Below are 20,332 nucleotides of genomic sequence, written 5' to 3'. Positions count from 1 at the left end.
AAAGTGGAAGTTGCAACAGAGACTACCTTGCTACCTCAACTTCTTTGGAGAAGAGTTTCACTCCTAGAAATTCTAAGGGCGACAAATGGATTTCAAGAAAGCAACTTAATTGGCACAGGGCGTTTTGTGTCAGTATCTATTTCTTTAGGGGTTCTAGGTGTGTTTATAATAGTGTGAGTAGGGTATGATGTCTGTGTCTTCGTTTGTAATAGTCTGAGTTGGAAGGATATGGGTATGATGTTTGTGTCTTGATGTGTTCATAATAGTCTGAGTAGTATGGATATGGTGGATATGGGTATCATTTATGTATCTTAATTTGTTGATAATAGTCTGACTAGTATGGATATGGGTATGATGTCTGTATCTTGATGTGTTGAAAATAGTTTGAGTAATGTGGATATGGGTGTGACATGTATGTTAATGTGTTGATAATACTCATACACAACTTGCTCTTGGATTTCTTCTTCGTTTTTTTTCCTCAACTGTTATTGGTAGAGAGCCTCTTTCGAAAAGCAGTTAGCATTTCATCCTCATCTATAATCATAAATCTCATGGATATATAGATTGTAGAGCAACCAAAGTTAATATTTGTTTGGCTGCTGAGAAGACAGTAGAGAAAGTATAAGAAGTAAGTAATATTATAGATTAAAACAAATTAGAAAGAGATTATAGAGAAATTCCTAGAAAGATTGTATTTAGGTTCGAAAGGAACAGAAGAACATACCAATACTTTAAAGGAAATGAAAATAAAATACAAGAAAATGATGAAAATATACTGAAAGAAGAAAATGGATACCATATATCTAACAAAATTTGTAGGAGATTCCTTCACGAGTAGTGCGATTTTGTTGTATTCATGTTGTAATATAGTATTTTTGTTGTAGTGATTGATATGGTTTTGGATGATTGTGCTAATATATTATTGTTTGAGTTAATTTTGGAAACACCTTTGTGTAGAACATGGATATGGGATTGTATATGCTACGGGAGAGGCAGAACAGGTGTGCTAAGTTGGTAGATTTGGGCTCGATGATACTAGATACTATGTTCTAGATTTGGGTGATTTGGCATCTGCTATGATGCGCTTGGTATCTTTTGTGATGCATTTGGTATCTGCTATAATGCATTTGGTATATCTTTTGATAAATTTGCTATCTGTTATGATACCGTTGGTATTTGTTATGATTCACTTGGTATCTGTTTTGATGCATGTTGTATCTGTTATGATGCATTTTGTATATGGTATGATGCATTTAGTGTATGTTATGTTGCTTTTGGTATCTGTTATGATGTATTACCTATCTATTATGAAGCATTGGCTATCTGTTATGATTGAATGGACGATAATAATTATGGATGCTCAGTTGGTTCAGTTACTATCTATTATGATGCATAACTGGTATGTCTCTATTTAGAAATATGCTGCAATAGATTTGACTGATATGCAGGATGATGGGAGAAAGGAAGACATGAAACATAATAAGGGTCCGGTGACAATGGTGAACGGCGAATCCCTAAGTTTGGTAAACCTTGGTCGTCTGTGAATAAGGTGTTTCTGTCCTTTAACCTTGAAATGCGAAAGCACTAGGTGACACTTATTTTAGATGTATCTAGGATTCGAAATTAGATTTGTGTAGGACTCCATCATTGTTCTAGTAGTTTAAAATCTGTTGAAAATAGTTTTCTAGCTAAGAGTTGATCTGGTAGTTCAAAATCCGTTGAAAATAGTTTTCTTGCTATGAGTTGTTCTATGTGTTGAAAACACTTCAAGGTAAGCAACCGTGTGAACACACATTGTTCTTACATTTGATATGCACTGCATGATTCACAAATGCCACATTGTGGATAGTATGTTAATAAAAAAGAACTTGCCTTGATAGCAACAAAAAAAAAAAAAAAGATGGCAGAAAGGTGAAACCATTGTTACCTTTTCCTGAATCATCTGAAAGGCAAAAGGCTTAACATTGGAAATACAAATGTAACCGGTTTTCAAGCCAAGCCGAGAACTTGTGTTGTGAGACAGTTGTGTACATGTGATGTAGTCATATGACGTTGCACACGCTTTCATGATATGTCAAGTACCATACAAAGTTGACTGAATGATTACAAAATTACAAAAGAAAAACTGGAAATGATATTCATATTTCCAGAAACTCAAAAAACTCCTTACATTTTCATGGAATTCACTGCTACCTTCAGAAATGACAGATTGACATTGTGGACAGGATGTGCTGTGATTCTTTGGTGGTATTATTATATGAGGAGAGGGACTTGCAGATTGGCACTTCTTGTAAGTTACGCCATCCTAAACATGTAATTAATTTTCTGCTCTTCTTCTTTCTGTTTATAGATGAAGACTCTGGTTGGTACGATGGTCAGGTACATAGGTTTTTAGTTTACCTTTTGGTTTTTACCAAGTTGAATGATTATGTTACATCTAAAGTTGATTCAATGCTCACAACTCTTTTAGCATATTTCATTGCCTTAAAAGTTGGAAGTTTTTCCTTTTCAATGCAATTTCCTTCCCTTTTGTAGAATCATACAGCTTGCTTTCGAACTAATTCTTTTTGCTTGTAAAGAAGTATATGACAAGGTAGTAAAAGTTGGATAATCCATTGAAGTTGCCCGGAGGATATATATATATCATCATACGTTCTCATTGACAAATGTGGTATGCATGGTGCCAATTGCCTAGAATGTCCACTATTTCTTTATGACCAGTTCGTCAAATGCAGGAAATCATCATGAATCTGAATTTGAACCAACATTTAATTATCTTGTTTTTATATTTTAGTATTCTACTTGCTGGCTATTCTGATGTAGATATTGAAATTTATTGTATTTGTCACCAAAATATGTTTTGTAAATGCTTCGAAATTAAAGGGTTAGTGCTGCTTAGAGTTGCTATGGGTTCATTTTTATATTCTTGTTTCAGGTGTTTGATTGAATTCTTATATTCATATTGTTGAAGCTTGCCATCCAACGAGTGGGTTTCATTTGAAATTATTAGTTTGGGTGTTTAATTCTTGTTTTTATTCAAATTTAAGTTTTGGGTTCAACAAGTATTCCAATTATTATAATATCTTGGTTATGCGCTTCACTTTTGCATAGCCTGCATTCTTTTGTACACATTTTCTTATTAAATTTCTCAAATTTTAATAAGTATTGAAGCCCTAATGACATCTTTGTGATGCTTTTAAGAAGCATATTTTGACAAGAAAAATGTCATTTTTGGAGCTTAGGCTTTGTTGGGTAGGTGGATTGGTTTGTCTACGCAAATTCAGTTAAGTATTTAATGGTTGATTATTTTTTGGAGCTTAGGCCATGTCACAATGCAAGTCTGGTTATTATTCTCTTGAAGCGGACTTATTTTATTTCATTTAAGCAGAATTTAATGGTTGATTTTTTTTTTTTTTATTGTTCGTGACTGTGTGGTGGATCTCTTGGATTGGATTTATTTGTTTTCAAAATCAAGAGATTTTCTTGAACTTCTCCCTCTAAGAATACTTAATTTTAAAAAAAAATGAACAATTGGGTTGTGTTTATTAAGCTCTTAAGATTTCAATTTTGAGGATGGATACTGCTCATGGATTGAAAAAAATTGTTGAAGATTTTTTTTTTTTGCTGGAAAAAGAAGTGTTGAAGTTAAGATACTCCTTTGTAGTAACTAGCAATACATGATCATATGATTGTGATTGATATTTCATCAACGAGAACAATTATACTATAACGCATAATTATAAGATATAATTCTATCGTACAAAGATCATGAGATTACAGAAGAACAGAGTAAGCTATTTGAGTTAGAGTGATCAAGATTCTAGAATACCCTACCGTGACAGATAGTGGATTCTGGAATATCAGCTTCTGTTGCCATTAATTTGCAGATAGTGGATTCTGAGGCGCATGAAGGAACTTTGTTTTGATCCAAACTCCAAAAGCTAGCTCAGACTTTGGAGTTTTTAAGTTGAATTGAATCCACGGATGCAGCTAGCAAGCTTTTTATGTCTGCCTTTGTTGCTGCTGCTGACTATCTTTGCAGCTTTTGAGTTGTGTTTTTTAATCATTAGATATCTGTATTAATCTATTGATAGTTATATTAGCAAAAGCAGCAGCCATGGGAACTGACAAAATTGCCACTTTTTATATGCTAATATGTAATGTATGGATGAGTGGGCCACTAATGCAATGGTTGGCAGCAAAGCATGTCATTCTTTCTCATTTCTACCTGCCAGAAAGTAGGAGCAAGATGAATGTTTTTGTACCCAGAAACAATCTTATTATGTTTCAGATTATGTCACTTCTCACTTGTGTCTCTGCAGAAACAGATTAACATTTGCCTCAGTTGTATCTCCAATGAGGTTATAGCTACTACAAAGATATCAAATTCAAAAGTCAACCTTAATGGCAAATATAGGTGCAATCTGTTGCTTCATGTATAGTTATATGTGCTAGTAGTACAAAATGCAAAAGTTTAATCTAAATTCTCTAACTAATTCAAAGTTCCTAGTATTAGACAAGTACTGGCTCCAAATAGTGTATGGCCAGAAAGAGACAAACATATAAGTGCAGCCCCATACTTCACTTGCAAACCAACAAAGAAGTGGAGAACACGGGTAGAACTTAGGATCACTTGCAAAGAATCGTCTGATACCATGTTAGACAATCAGTGATCCCACAAGTTTAATGTGTTGTGTAATAGATCAACACTGTGTCAAACTTATTGCAACATAAAAGTTTATGCTAAATTGATGAAAAGGGTAAGCAGATATGCAATGCAAGAGCAATTTATGGAAACTTCACAAACAAAATTGGAGTAAAAACTAAAGATCCATCATCTCAACTCTAAGTGGTTGAATAACGGAACAGTGATGCTTGACACAGACCTATGTTACTTAGTGGCATAGCATTAACCGCCAATCATGCTTAACAATAAAATAAACAGAGCTTCTAATAACTAGTTAGGTAAGTAACGTCTTGCGGATCAATCTATGCTAACAACCTGAAACCCCACCAAATTAATACTTGGATACCAAAGCCAAGCCACAAAAGAGAAGGCCAAGTCGACCACTTCTCCTTTTTGTCTCTCATTCTACCTTGTTTTAGTTTCCTCCCTACTTTGGCAAGAACCATGCTAAACTTGTTCGAGTTCAACAAGGGTACGTAGGAGCAATAGCACAAAGATACTTCTCGATTTCACCCACACTTAATTTATCATGCATTAATCTCCACTTCAATATAAATGCTTTAGAAAGCATGCACAAGTTTCAACACACTCAAATACAACATACAGCCATACACAAACACTTAGCTACTCTTTGCTCATAGCCAGCCTTAACATAAATACGTAAGAGACTCAGAGAAGAGAGAAGCATAGAATGACTAGCGCAGGAGTTGCTGGGATGATGTTTCAGTGTGTGTTTGAAGGAAGCCTGTCAACGCGGGACTCCGAAGTTGAGCAAAGGGCCTTACCATAAGAACTGCAGTTGCGCTCTGCACATATTCCTCCTGTAATTAAACATTATTGTCACTCTTCTTCAATACAACTGAAAATACCAGTTAAAATAGCAGCCCATAAGTGAAACGCTGTGTTTCACTAACCCTATCTTCACCTTTTTTTGGACGAACCCTATCCTCGCTTATCTCTCATCTCTCCGCCTCCATCACCTCCCATCTCTCTCTACCTCCATCGTCTCTCATCTTTCTCTGCCTCCATAATCTCCTCTTTCGCGCCCTTGAAATAAGGTGAGCCCAGCATCAGCTACAAAGAAAAGAAGAAAAATTCAAAGATACCTTTGACGAGTAAAGAAGAAGCCTTTGCCGCCACTGGTTGGGTCGAGAAGAGTAGAGAAGCAGCCACCCAACCCGCCCAGGCCACCTAGGCGGGCGCCCAAGCGCCGCCTAACTCCCTGGCACCTACTCCTAACGTTTAGGGTGAACTTGCAGTAGTGTTCTCCCGCCTAGTGCCTAGGAGCGCCTAGGAGCCGCCTAGGAGCCGCTGAGGCGGCCGCCTAGCGCCTAGGAGCCGCTGAGGCGGCCGCCTAGCGCCTAGGCGCCGCCTAGGTCGATTTTTCAGAGTTTCTTCTTCTTCTTCTTCTTTTGTGGTGGGGGGTGAAGAGATAAGAAAACATGTCAAAAGGGCATGAAAGATGAAGAAAAATTAATAAAATAAAAACAAAAAATTATTTTTAATTTTACTCAACAATCATTTGATATTAATTTGTCCTCACCAGCCCTTAAATGTCATATGAATCATCGAATTTTTTACTGGCATTGGCCTAATGCATGAAAGCACTTGTGATAATAAGAGTAGAATTAATATGGAGGAGACATAAAGCCAGGGCAGAACTAAGCTGGTGGGTGTTGAGTTTTCTGCATATTTTTAACATAAAGCCAACTCACAACAACTAACAATTGCAAGAGTAAATCAGAACAATACAATTAGATCACTCTTAACAAGTCAACTAGTATCCACTGTCCACAGAGAGAGAGAGAGAGAGAGGATCACCTTCTCAGCCAAACTAGTAGCAAATTCTTCCCTCAAAGCATCTTCTCTCTTTTGTGTTTCCGTATTTGAACGTTCTTGGACAACTGCAGCTTTCTCTAGAGCAGCTTTTGTTTCCAGTCCTGAGCCTCCTCTTGAGCAGACTGAGCTTGCTTCAACAGAAGTAGCTTGATCTTCATCAGCCTTGTGCTTTGATATGACCTGTTCGTATTTTTCTTTTCTCTAAAATCATTCTTGCTTTGCAGAATCCAATGTTTTAACTAAGCTAGAACATCTCTCTTCCAATGTTTTAAAGAGAGTAATAGATTTGAGTCCATGACCAACAAGAGAGAGAGAGATCAAAGACAACAGTAAGTCACTGACCTGAATAAGTCGCTTTAAAGAATATTTTAAACGTATAGCCGAACGGCTATACGCTTTAAAATAAAAATATAAACAAATTAAAAAACGTATAGCCTCTCGGTCGTACTATTTTATAAATAAATAAATAAAAACTGAAGTATAGCCTTCAAAATTTTAATAATGTATAGCCGAACGGCTATACGCTTAAGAATTAAAAAATTAAAAAGGGTCTCGAATGTATAACGTCAAGGTGATACTCTTTTCCAAAAAGGTATAGCCGATCGGCTATACTGCTTAAATATCACTCAAACACTTAAAATTCACATTTTTATTTTTATTAAAATTCACTTTTAACCATCATTTAACTTACATACAATTGAAATATAAAATACAACTCAACTACACAAATTCATCTCGATTTAATTTTAAAATAAAAATAAAAATCATATTATCCACACCAAAAGCTAAACTCTTTTGTCGCAAAATTTATACCACTCTGCCATATGGACTTGTTAAGTTGTTTTAGCAGCCCGACAATACAATTTTGTTCTTTTTGTTTTGGTCGAAATTCTACTATGTTTAATTTCCTAAATTTTTTTTTGTTTTTATTTTTTATACAAACAATATTCTTTTTTAATCTAATCTACTCATCAGAAACCTTGTACTTCTCTACTGCCTGAGCACAAGCCGCAGCCAGCTCCTCCGCCTTCTTTCTCTCAGCCTCCACCCTGGCCTCCTCGGCAGCCTCTAGTCGGCGAGACACCTTCTTCAGCTCCCTCTCCAACCGCCCTACCTTCAACTGCAGGGCATTCTTCTCTCGAATGTAAGCCTGAGCCTCGGTAGTAGCAGCCTTCGCTGACTCTGAATGGCGCCTGGCCAACGCCACCTCTCTCTGTGCCCTGGCTAGGGCCTGCAAACACACATCATCCTCATTAGTTAGACTTAGCTTAAAAAAAACAACACAAAAAATTCACCAAGGCACTAGGATACTCACGTTGGCAACAAACAAGACTGACTTCTGCCGCCGAACCACGGTGAAGTCTATGTCCTCTGGGCCCTCGGGGAACAGCTCATCTAGGCCTAGCGGTAGCTTCGGTGAAGGGTCTAGATCACAGGGTGGCAGCTCTATTCTACCCATGACGTCATGGATAACTGTCTCTAATCCCATATGCCTTTTGTCCAACTCGGACAGCCCTTCGTCACCATCCCTCCACCGCTTCTCAAGAGCACGCCCCTCCGCCTCCTCGGACGTGTTGGCTAGCCCCTTCGCCAGTTTCTCTTTCGCCTTCTTGGCCCTAAGGGCCTTCTCCCTCTCTTTTTTTTCTCTAAGCTTCTGCTGCCTCTTTTTTTCATCCACCTTGCCACCTTCGGCGACCCTTCTACTACCGAAGTTACACTCTTCGGCACACATGCCACTACAACCCACAAAACATAACAGACTTTAGCTCCCACACAGGATGCACAGAAACACAACCACACAACAACAACAAAACAAACTTACTACCTTGCAGAAGCCCAGACTCCAGAAGAAGCGTTGGCATCACTATGTTCCTCGCCGCCCGTCTCTTCGCTGAGACCAGAGTTCTCACCAACTCTATCTCCTCTTCCTCCTTCTTTGAGATGGGACTGCACTTCACTGAGCCTGCACAAAGAACAAAAAAGAAAACCATAAGTTCCCAAACCCTCGGAACACATCAAGACACATACCGAAGCTTGTACAACCAAAGCAAGTTAAAACATAGCAAAAGAAAAATCAAAGACCTATGGACTGAAACTGGGTAGGCACGTGTCTGTTGACAGTCTTCCCAGACCAACAATCCCAATCGTCGAAGGTAAAGAACCACCGGTTCCTCCACGTCTTCTGCGACGTTGGGGGCTACCCTATGAAGTACCCTCTCTCCTTTGCCTTTCGACAATAAACCTGCACCCATCCGAAGTTACCTTGCTGCCTGGAGACGGAGTAGAGATGCATGAACTGCTCCAAGGATGGCTCGCTACGCTTGGCCAACCACTAAGCTATATACACCCCATGCAAAATGATCCAAAAATTGGGGTTGTACTGCCTAGGAGCGTAACCCAGTCTTGCCAACATCATCTGCACCCAAGGATGCAGCGATACCCTCAGCCCAAACTTATACATGGCTGAAAACATCATCACACAACCTTCAGGGGGGTACCTCACTGCTTCTGTAGACGTTGGCGGCCTCAACCCCACACAATCAGAGATCATATAGTCACCCTTCAGCTGCTCCAACTCGTAGAGAGTAAGTTTGTTCCTCTTCGACAATGGAACCCCCACTTGCACATTCACACCACCAGAGGCCACCACTACCGTCCCAGACCCTGACGGCTTCCCCCGCCCACTTGAACATACTTCTAATGCCTGAGTTATCCCCAAGGCCCGGTTGGCCACGGCCTCTAAGGCAGTATAGTTCCACTGCATCTCCTTGTAAGCTTCCCTCCCAGAGCTTACTGATTGCGCTTCTCCCCCAGACCTATTCTTCTCCACTATCAAACCCTCTACCAAGCCTTCAGACTCAGTACTCTCCCTATCATAACCCAAGGCTTCGTCATGTTTATCACTCTCCAAGTCCTCCCCACTGAAGGAATGGGTACTTGGTGGACTTTGGCTTTTTCTCTCAGAGTTATCAGACATCTACAAACACAAAAATACAGAAACTAATGGGCATGCGAAGATTGAAAACAAGTTCCCTAGGCATGTTCTACAATGTTCATCAAGTTCATGCACGTTCATATGAAAATGAAAAGTTCATACACGAACTCAACAAAAAGGTGCACTTCAATCCAAAATGAACGAAGGGAACAAGTCATACGTTGTTATGACAACCACAGGCGGCGGTCGAAAATCGCACTGCCTTGACCGGAAATTGCCTGAAGCTCCTTTTCAAAATCTTGCGAAAATTCCTAAGTGCCTCCACTTCCAAGCATTCCTCGGAATATGAACCATCACCCTTTGCCCCCAACCACCCCACTTAAACGACGCCTCGATTCCCACACAAAAAAAACCCTTCGACTCTCCTGACACGTGGCAAAAAACCCTTCTACTCTCCTAACACGTGGCAAAAAACCCTTCGACTATCCTGACACGTGGCAAAGCTGACGTCAAGCCTACCGTTCAGCACCATTCGTGCTGAACTTGCAAGGGACCTCACGAGACAACTCGCTGATGTCACGCCTACCGTTCAACACCCTCTGTACCGAACGTGCAAGGGACCTCGCGAGACAACTCCCTGACGTCACGCCTACCGTTCGGCACCCTATGTGCCGAACGTGCAAGGAGACTCGTGAGACAACTCGCTGACGTCACAATTACCGTTCGGCACCCTCCATGCCGAACGTGCAAGGGACCTCGCGAGACAACTTGCTAACGTCACACCTACCGTGCCGAACGTGTCGGGGGCCTCACGCAACAACACGTACTGACGTCACGCCTACTGTTCGGCACCCTACGTGCCGAACGTGCAGACCTGACTCTCACTAGCGTCACCCCTCTGTACGACAGAGCGCTTACCAATTGTTTAAGATACATACCCCCATGAAAAGAAAATCCTACGATAGGGGTTAATACAGAATTGAGCTATACAATTTATCATAGTTGGCAAAAACTTGAACGATAAAAAATTAATAGGCATCAATATAATGACCGTATTCATAAATACAAGGAAGCACACAGGTGAAATGCAACGTAGTAAAGAGTTACTTGTAGAGTTTTCCAAAAGTTTTCCTCAGGCGTGCAACATCAGCACCAATAATTTCAGCTACCTTCTTCCCATCTTGAAAGAATTGGAATGTTGGCTGCAGCAAAATGCACACATGGCAAAGTATCTAATTTTTAAAAGCTTCAGACCACAAACCAAAAGGAATTTGTTTTAACACTATCCAAGATGAAACATAGAGAATGCACTAAGAAGCCACAGTAGTAATTATAATCCATTCAAAGGGCATGCTAAAACGAACAGCCCACGGGTGCCAAGCCATAATAAAAGAAGCTATAGATGACCAACATTCTAAAAACCAAAGGTCATACACATGAGCAATTAGAACCGTAAAGCTCAATAGGGGACAATTACATTCAAACAAAAGAAAAGGGAGCAAATCGTTTACCACAGAGGAAATATTCCGGTTGCGCAAAGTGTTTGCAAGGCCTTTCTATAGTTAGAATAAACAATGTCAGGTTTAACAATAAAAACAATTAACAAGATACTAGATTTCATTATCTTGCACAATTGACAACAATTGAGTCAAAAGAAATAAAATGGTTCCCAGAAAAATTATCCCAGTTTGTAGAAAACTAAATTCTAATGCGAACCTCGTCAATGTCAATCTTATATGTTGTCACATGTGGGTATTGCTCACTCAACTCTCCAATGACTGGAGATATGAACCTGCCTGCACAAGAAGAGCAATACCAAAGTACCAAAAATAAGTTAAAAATGCATAAACAAGGTACTGTTTGCTGTAAATGACTTCATTAATGAAAGTAAAAGTCTTCAGAAACTTACAAGTCTTGCACCAGACTGCAGTGAAGTAGAAGAGTGCTGGCAAAGCTTCATCTATCTCATTGAAAATCAATAAATAAGTAAAAATTGTATGAAAATTATGACTTTTCTTAAAACTAAGCAACTACAGAGAAAACCCAAGTAAATATACCTCGAACTATGTCAATTGCGCTATAATATTCATTCTCTGTCCTAATGGGGACAATTTTTGAGGGTCCTGAAATTCAATAATCAACTCAAGTTAATGAGCTATTACAAAACCAAAAAAATGAAACCTTTGTGAAAAGAAAACAATGGAAACACCAAAAACAAAAATACAAACAGAAATAGGAGTGCCTGAGGGTGATGAGAGGGTTCGGTGTTGCAGAAAATGAGGGTTCGAGAAGTGATGAACGGACTTGGAGAAGGGTTTGGAATTGGAAGGGGTTGTGTGTGATGAAGATGGTGTGGTTGAGATTGAAGCTAGGGTATGGAAAGAATTAGGAGGAAGCTTGTGATGATGATTGAGAAGAGCTGCGCAGAGCTTGTTGCGATTGCCAAGCAATTGTCGCGCCAGAACCCCAGAATTCCTCGCCATTTTTGTGTCTCGCTTCGTTTCTTTGCGTAGGGGTTTAAGACAGAATCAAAACGGGTCTTCCAAGAACCAAAAAAGATCAATAGGAGGTAGATGGGCTATGAGCCATCACAGTTGGAGGCCCACAGCTAACAATAAGACCCAGGCAGGCTTGCTTTTGTGTCCATGGTCCAGATATATTTCGAGTCAAAATCTAAATCTTGAAACCTAATCGAAGCTCGGGCAAATTTATATTCTAAATAATCAACCATGTCAATAAAAGAGAACAAAGTTAAATAAAATTTAGAAATTTAGTTATATATCCATTCTTAACACTAGTGTTATAAATAAACCCTACATCATTTAAAACCCATAAATACACCCAAAAAAAACCCAAAAATTGACAGGTGTTCTATTAGCTTATATTGTATTATGATTTTACCCTTTTAGCATGAAGTATATAGAAAAACCCATGATCGCCAGCTCACCTTCTTCAAAGAAACGTGGAATCCATAAAAGCATGTGAAAAAAACAAAAAACAAAAAACCTGGAAGCCATAAAAGTTGGTATCCCCAAAAGACCAATTGCTACTTTTTCTCAAATCTCAACCCAACCGACTTAAAAATTATTCTTTTTTATCTTTTATTTAATAACAATTACTTTGCGGATTGAAGAGGAATGAGAAGAAGAAGAAGAACATCGACCATCATGATGCGTGAGCTCATGACTGGTGGAGTAGCTTGTGCGGTTCCAGGCTCATCTTCTTCCGCCAATCCTTTCGGTGCTCTAGCCAACGCTCTTATCGGCTCTTCTTCCAAGACGTAGGTTCGTCATCTTCCTCTTCGTTCATTTCACTTTCAATTTCTCTTCTCCATTTAGAATTTTCAATCCTCAATTTCATCATCAGTGTCCTCAACGACGTCATTTTCTCATGTTTTCGTTCGATTCACGAGCAGGAAAGGTTGAAGGAGATACCTCATCCACACCCACAGCTTTTGAGCCATAATTTTATTCATACGCTCATGGCCACATGCTGCACCATATCTGAGAGAAGGCTCACATGGACGGGCTTAAGAAGAACGAAGAGACCATTTCAAAGTCAGCCGAATCATACTGGTATGATCCGGTTTGATTATCGCCGAAATTCGAAGCTCGTTGAGCAGTTTCTTTGCGATTTTGTGATTAATTTGAATATGTCTTTGGTTTTTTTCCTTAGTTTTGGATTTCACAATTTGTGATAAAATAAATTGATTTTAAAAAATGAGGATTGCTTGCTTATTTGTGTTAGTTCTAATAGGATTTACAATATGATCTATAATTTTAGTTTTATTTTTATATCAAATATTCAAATAAGAGGCTTGGCTTCAGTATCTCGCTCTTGTATCGATAGACCACTTATGCTGATAAAGATTGAAGGAGCATATAACAACGCCATGATTGGATAAGGGCTCCTATTTTTATTCAAAGACTGAAGAGGCTAATTATGTTTGGATGATGAGTAGATGACTACAATATCATAATTGCATGCCTCCATGGACCTTTCTCCTCACACGTAATTAGGTAAATTCCCTATATTTTTTAGTTAAAATATGGATGAGGAGGAGGTCATGGCTTCTTTTGCTTTTCAAGAGGCAGGAATTATGTTTCGGGTAGTTCTATGACAAGGTATTAACAATGTACTTCTATGACATAGTATTAACAATGTACTTCTATGACATAGTAGTATTAACAAGATAGTTCTATGACATAGTATTAACAATATACTTCCATGACATAGTAGTATAAACAAGATAGTAGCAATGTTAACACCCTATACTGAAACTTCACAGTGGTAGACATGCATTAGAAATAGGATTTCATAGGGAACTAGCAGTGTATTACCCTATACTGGAACTTTACAGTGGTAGACATGCATCAGAAATAGGATTTCATAGGAAACAATCAGTGTTATTACCAAATACTGGAACTTTATAGTGGTTGACATGCATTACAAATAGGATTTCATAGGAAACAGGCAGTATTATTACCCTATACTAGAACTTTATAGTGGTAGACATGCATTACAAATAGGATTTCATAGGAAACAAGTAGTGTTATTGCCCTATATTGGAACTTTATAGCCATTAATCAACATGACAGTAAACTAGCGACTAAATTACTGACTATTTTATGGTCCTATGTAGTCAGTCCAATAGTGAAATCTAATATAGTTACAAGATTTTATCCTTGATTTGAATCTAAAATATTGTTATTACCCTAGACTAGAACTTTATAGCAATTAATCAACATTGTAGTAAAGGTTTGGTTTATAAATGTCTTACCTTTGAAGCGTTTTCTTGTTGAAATTGTTCTCTAAAATATTGTCTTGTTTTGTAGGTGGAGGTCAGAGTGTCGTGTTTGTTTTTGAAAGTAGATCAAGCTTGGTGGTGGTTATGGAGTTTCGGATTGGACAGACGATGAAGACGCTTTTGATGAAGACAGTGAATGAAGAGACGTTTTGCAGAGATGGTTTAATGAAGGCGCATGCTAGAAGTTAAGTTACGGTTTTCTTTTTCTTTTTGGACAAAAGTTACGGTTTTCGAGATGGTAAAATGTTTGGGCTTTTTTATAAAATTGGGCTAAGGTTGTTTTGGGTGTTTTTTGAGTTTTTTTTCTGTTGGGCTTGATAGTGGCAGTGCTGTAATTTATAGGAACTTCAACACCAATTTGTTATATAATAAATGGATTTTGGGTGTGTTTCTAAAGTGCATTCTATATGGGTTTTTTTATTTATATAAATTCAGCTCCTATTTTGGGTATATTAGTGAAGCTCCCAATAAAATTTGAGCAAAAGTGAGATTTTCTCAACACTTCCATCTTTTAAGAAATACAGGACATCATATAGGGAGATTTTCCGACACTACATCTTTTAAAACTCTCACACTTTTGTGTAAGTGCAATAGTTTTTTCATTTTGAAAAAAATAAAATTGTTGTAACCAAATTCAGCAACCACATTTGCATTCAAAATGTGATATATGCCTAGTGAAGAAGACCACATGAAATGTAAAGCTCAACGGGTGCAAATATTTCCCTTCCATGTTTAGTAAATCATAAATGAATTTTGGGTTAGTGTTGGGTCAATATCAATCCATCCATAACATAAGAAGCATCATATAAACATATATAGTTATATTATATTATAGAATTCTTTAAAAATTGTGGTAAAACCCAAGATGCTCTAACTTAGATTTGGTAATGAACCAATTAGTCTAAGTCACAAGTCACAAGCATTATATAAACATATATAGTTATATTATCTTATAAAATTATTTAAAGATTGTGGCAAGTTCATAACTAATTTTGGTCATAGACGTTGCACCAACTTCTTGCTCTAGAACACCATACTTGACATTAAAATTAAAACCCTTTTGATTAGGACATCCCATGGAGGGAGGGAGATGGCATAGACTTAAAGCAATTGGGTTGGGTTGGGGTGGGGTGGATGGATTTTGATGGATTTAGTAGTTTATAAAGACTAGGTAGGAGATCACCTAATTATACCGGCAGAAACTACTATAATACCCTTTTCTTTTAGACAAAGTAAAACAAAAATCAAACAGTAAGAAAATTTGCAATGGAGAATGAAGTAGCGAGGCAAAGTTTCTTGGAAGGAATCGTCCTTAATAATCCATGGACCGATGCATAATCGTAACACAAGGAAATGGTTTATTCAAACATTGGTTGGATTTAAAAGTTTACCTCTGCGCAGGCGATCGTGAGGCCGGTGAGGGAGAGAACGACTCTTTAAATATATACGAATATTTTAAAGGTATAGTCGCTTGGCTGTACTCTTTCAAATAATAAAATAAAAACAGTAACCCGAGTATAGCCTATTTATAAGGAAAAAAGACCCGCTTAGCATACTCTTTTTTTAAAAAAAAAATTACAAGTAATACAGCCGGTCCGCTATACTATTTTTTTTTTAAAAAAAAAATAACCGAGTATCGCCGAGCGGCTATACTATTTATAAATAAAAAAGGACCAGCCTTACGCCGAAGCGCCCACGTGTAAAAACATGTATAGCCGCACGGCTATACTATTTAAAAACGAAAAAAAAATTAATAAATGTATAGCCGCGCGCCTATACTCTTTGAAAACAAAAAAAATTAAAACGATATAGCCGCTCGGCTATACGCTTAAAAATAAAAAAATAAAAAACAGTATAGCCGGCGGCTATTCTCTATAAAAACAAAAAAATAAAAAAAGTTCAGCCGCCAGGCTATACACTTTAAAAACAAAAAATATATATATATAGTATAGCCGCTCGGCTATACTCTTCTATACTCTTTAAAAACACAAAAAATTAAAACAGTATAGCACGCATCTCTAATACACGAATTCTCTCCAACTCATTATCCAAGTTTCTTTTTTCCCTTAGCAAACTTCCAATGTGAGCGAGAGAAAGAGAGAGAGAGTGGAAAACCTCAAGATAAAAAAATTAAAATCCAGATATAGATAAATTTAATCCATCCAAACCTGCTCCATCAAACATGTAAGCGCAGTTTCCCATGCCAAATGTGTTTTTCTGACTGAATCACAAGCCATTAACCCCACTGTTAACCTATCAATATGTGAATCACACATATGCTCGCTTGCAAAAAAACAGCAAGCAAGATTTTTAAGAAATGTAAATCACACATATGCTCGCTTGCACTTGCACATAAAGCTTAGGAAAGAAGAGAAGTAGTAGGAGGGAGGAATGGCCACCAGAATAGCTGCGATGAAAAATTATATTCCCAATACCTGATGATACATAAAGTCTCAGTGAAAAAAATAAAAGCATCTCATCATAATTTCTTCTTTTGAGAATGGAACCAGGCAAAATTCACCTTCCTTTCCTTTTCTGCATGACTACACCCCTCTGCCATACAAAAATAAATCCAGTTCATCCTACTGGCACAAGGAGTTTCAGTTTAAACAAAGGCATGGTTCCAGTCAAATAAGTTACAAAGATTTGTTTCTGGTGAAGCAAACAAGGTTAGTTAACTTAATTCACAACTTCGCACGTAGAATGAGTTTCAAAGCCAAACCAAGACCAAGCAACGTTCTACTTTGATTTCTAAGTTGAATGCAATCTGTCTCTTTCCTCAAAGGACCGAATCACATAGAAGGTTTCAGAAGAGAAAAATATAAATAAAAGAAACTAACACCACTTCAAAACATAGTCGTTGTCGAGACTAACAACATAACTATAAAAGCCCTATCAAACAAGTTAAAAACGTTAACAGCCTCCAAAATCCAACAGTAGCTTCAATACCATGCCAAACAAACAAAATCCATGTCAAGGAACCCATACGCACCAGTTGCTGTAGTTCCTAGAACTTGATGTCAAATATGCAGCCTTTTTGACTTGTTAGGTAAATAACGCCTCTGTGTATCAATCCGAGCCGCAATAAATCCGACCAATACTTATTAGATACCAAAGCCGAGCCGCAAAAGATAAAGCCAATTCGAGTTCAAAGCTGAACTGCCCTAGAAAAAAAACTCTCGTCTTGCTCTTTTTTCCACTTTTGCAAGAATACCATACTAAACTACGTGGGAACAATAATAGCACAAACATTGTCCTTGATTTCCCCCACACCTAATTTATCATACATTAATCCCCTCTTCTATATGCGCAATAGCACAAAGTTTCAACACACTCAAACACAACATACAGCCATACACAAACACTTGGCTACTCTTTGCTCACAGCCAGCCTTAACATTAATAAATATGTAAGAGACTCAGAGAAGAGAGAAGAATAGAATGAATAGCGCAGGAGTTGCTGGGATGATGTTTCAGAAGCCTGTCAATGCGGGACTCCGAAATTGAGCGAAGGCCTTACCATAAGAACTGCAGTTGCGCTCTCCACAGGTTCGAGGGGGATGTTTGCTCCAATGCTTGTCAAAGGAACATTTCCTTTCCCAAGAAACAGTCATGGAGTGACAGTTCCTTGTGCATGCAGGCAGCGGCTTCTTCCAGATTCTCTTCTCCTCTCGTAGACGACATGTCCACATCCACAGGAAACTGAGGAAGTGTGAATGGGGTTCATAATTCTGCCTTGCCACATGGACAATAGACAGAGGTTTTCAGAGGCTAGATCAATTATACGGTGATTGCCGGTGAGTTAGAAGAAATTGAAAGGTTTAGCTAGGAAGTGAGAAGCAATTTTAATTGTGAAGTTTCTCATGATCTTATTCTTGCTCCAGCACTAGTACTCAAACATCAAATTGATTTTAAGGAAATATTGGTGCTTTGTGGGGTTAGTTTCTTGATTTCTTCTACCTTCATCCAAGTGTAAATTCAACTGAGTACATATTCCTCTTGTAATTAAACATTATTTTCACCTTTCTTCAATACAACTGAAAATACCAGTTATATGCTGGACTTTTAGACCCCCTTGTTACCCCAAAAAAAAAACCAGTTAAAATAGCAGCACATGAGTGAAACACAGCTTTTCACTAACCCTATCTTCACCTTTTTTTGGACGAACCCTACCCTCAATTATCTCTCATCTCTCCGCCTCCATCACCTCCCATCTCTCTCTACCTCCATCGTCTCTCATCTTTCTCTGCCTCCATAATCTCCTCTTGCGCGCCCTTGAAATAAGGTGAGCCCAGCAGCAGCTACAAAGAAAAGAAGAAAAATTCAAAGATAACTCTGACGAGTGGAGAAGAAGCCGTCGCCGCCACTGGTTGGGTCGAGAAGAGTAGAGAAGCAGCCACCCGACCGGACCAGGCCGCCTAGGCGGGCGCCCAAGCGCCGCCTAACTCCCTGGCGCCTACCCCTAACGTTTAGGTTGAACTCACAGCGGTGTTCTCCCGCCTACCGACTAGGAGCCCCTAGGAGCCGCCTAGGCGCTGCCTAGGTCGATTTTTCAGAGTTTCTTCCTCTTCTTCTTCTTCTTGTTCTTTTTGTGGTGGGGGGTGAAGAGATAAGAAAACATGTCAAAAGGCAAGAAAGATGAAGAAAAATTAATAAAATAAAAACAAAAAATTATTTTTAATTTTACTCAACAATCATTTGATATTAATTTGTCCTTACCAGCCCTTAAATGTCATATGAATCATCGGATTTTTGACTGGCATTGGCCTAATGCATGAAAGCACTTGTGATAATAAGAGTAGAACGGAATTGTTTCTGTTCTTATTATGGAGGAGACGTAAAGCCAAGGCAGAACTAAGCTGGTGGGTGTTGAGTTTTCTGCATATTTTTAACATAAAGCCAACTCACAACAACTAACAATTGCAAGAGTAAATCAGAACAATACAATTAGATCACTCTCAACAAGTCAACTAGCATCCACTGTCCACACAGAGAGAGAGAGAGAGAGAGAGAGAGAGAGAGAGAGAGAGAGGATCACCTTCTCAGCCAAACTAGTAGCAAATTCTTCCCTCAAAGCATCTTCTCTCTTTTGTGTTTCCGTATTCAAACGTTCTTGGACAGCTGCAGCTTTTTCTAGAGCAGCTTTTGTTTCCACTCCTGAGCCTCCTCTTGGGCAGACTGAGCTTGCTTCAACAGAACTAGCTTCATCTTCATCAGCCTTGTGCTTTGATATGACCAGTTCGTATTTTCTTTTCTCTAAAATCGCTCTTGCTTTGCAGAATCCAATGTTTTAACTAAGCTAGAACATCTCTCATCCAATGTTTTAAAGAGAGTAACAGATTTGAGTTCATGACCAACAAGAGAGAGATCAAAGACAACAGTAAGTCACTGACCTGAATAACTCGCTTTAAATATGTTTGAATATTTTAACAGTATAGCCGCACGGCTAGACTCTTTAAAATAAAAAGTTTAGATTTTTTAAAAACGTATAGCCGTTCGGTCGTACTATTTAAAATGAAGAAAATTAAAAAATGGTATAGCCGCTCGGCTATACGCTTTAAAACTAAAAAATGTATAGCCGCTCGGCTATACTATTTAGAATTAAAAAGTTAAAAACAGTATAGCCGCGCGGCTATACGCTTTAAAAATTAAAAATAATAATAAGATAGGAATTGCCTAGCGTCTATACTCCTTAAATAAATTTTTAAATACATATCACATTCAAACACTTAAAATTCACTTTTTTTTTTATATATATCAAAACTTAAAATTCACTTTAAACTATCATTTAACTACACAAATATAAAGTACAACTCAACTACACAAATTCATCTCGATTTAATTTTAAAATAAAAATAATATTAGTTTCCTAAATCATAGCTTTGTGCAAACTATAGCTTTGGAAAATTTACTCATTTATAACTACATTTGGATAGGAGATTTCAACTCTAGAAAGTTTAGTTCGTATTTGAAATTAAAATACTTGAGTGCTTGTAGGCTGTAGATATTATTAACTAATTATCATAAAACTAGTGAAAATTTGATAAGAGCTTCAAAAACCAGAC

The 20,332-nt window shown here is 38.0% G+C and overlaps 3 protein-coding genes and 1 long non-coding RNA gene across 4 annotated transcripts; all 4 read right to left on the bottom strand.

The window, feature by feature from the left end:
• Positions 1-5,210: 5,210 nt before the first annotated feature.
• On the bottom strand, positions 5,211-6,104 carry LOC148295215 (uncharacterized). The gene is made up of 2 exons (XR_015835033.1): positions 5,613-6,104; positions 5,211-5,508 (listed from the first exon to the last, which is right to left on the bottom strand). It is a non-coding gene; the product is annotated as an uncharacterized LOC148295215 (long non-coding RNA).
• Positions 6,105-7,247: 1,143 nt separating this feature from the next.
• On the bottom strand, positions 7,248-9,688 carry LOC148295214 (uncharacterized). Its single transcript, XM_088252688.1, has 4 exons — positions 8,609-9,688; positions 8,352-8,489; positions 7,842-8,262; positions 7,248-7,757 (listed from the first exon to the last, which is right to left on the bottom strand). The coding sequence occupies exons 1-4, from the start codon at positions 8,776-8,778 to the stop codon at positions 7,491-7,493; spliced, it is 996 nt and encodes a 331-aa protein (XP_088108814.1). The 5' UTR covers positions 8,779-9,688; the 3' UTR covers positions 7,248-7,490.
• Positions 8,859-10,562, bottom strand: LOC148295213 (uncharacterized). The gene is made up of 2 exons (XM_088252689.1): positions 9,682-10,562; positions 8,859-9,503 (listed from the first exon to the last, which is right to left on the bottom strand). Exon 2 carries the CDS (start codon positions 9,501-9,503, stop codon positions 8,859-8,861), a length of 645 nt encoding a protein of 214 aa, XP_088108815.1. The 5' UTR covers positions 9,682-10,562.
• A 2-nt stretch (positions 10,563-10,564) lies between these two features.
• LOC148295212 (thioredoxin O2, mitochondrial-like) lies at positions 10,565-12,000 on the bottom strand. The gene is made up of 6 exons (XM_088252692.1): positions 11,701-12,000; positions 11,519-11,581; positions 11,371-11,421; positions 11,178-11,257; positions 10,973-11,017; positions 10,565-10,663 (listed from the first exon to the last, which is right to left on the bottom strand). Exons 1-6 carry the CDS (start codon positions 11,942-11,944, stop codon positions 10,565-10,567), a joined length of 582 nt encoding a protein of 193 aa, XP_088108818.1. The 5' UTR covers positions 11,945-12,000.
• Positions 12,001-20,332: the final 8,332 nt, after the last annotated feature.

Source organism: Prunus avium, chromosome 4, assembly GCF_965620075.1.
Source record: "Prunus avium chromosome 4, drPruAviu1.hap1.1, whole genome shotgun sequence".
Lineage (NCBI taxonomy): Eukaryota > Viridiplantae > Streptophyta > Magnoliopsida > Rosales > Rosaceae > Prunus > Prunus avium.
Note: the sequence above shows the minus strand (reverse complement) of the source record. Positions and strands in the feature narration are given on the sequence as shown.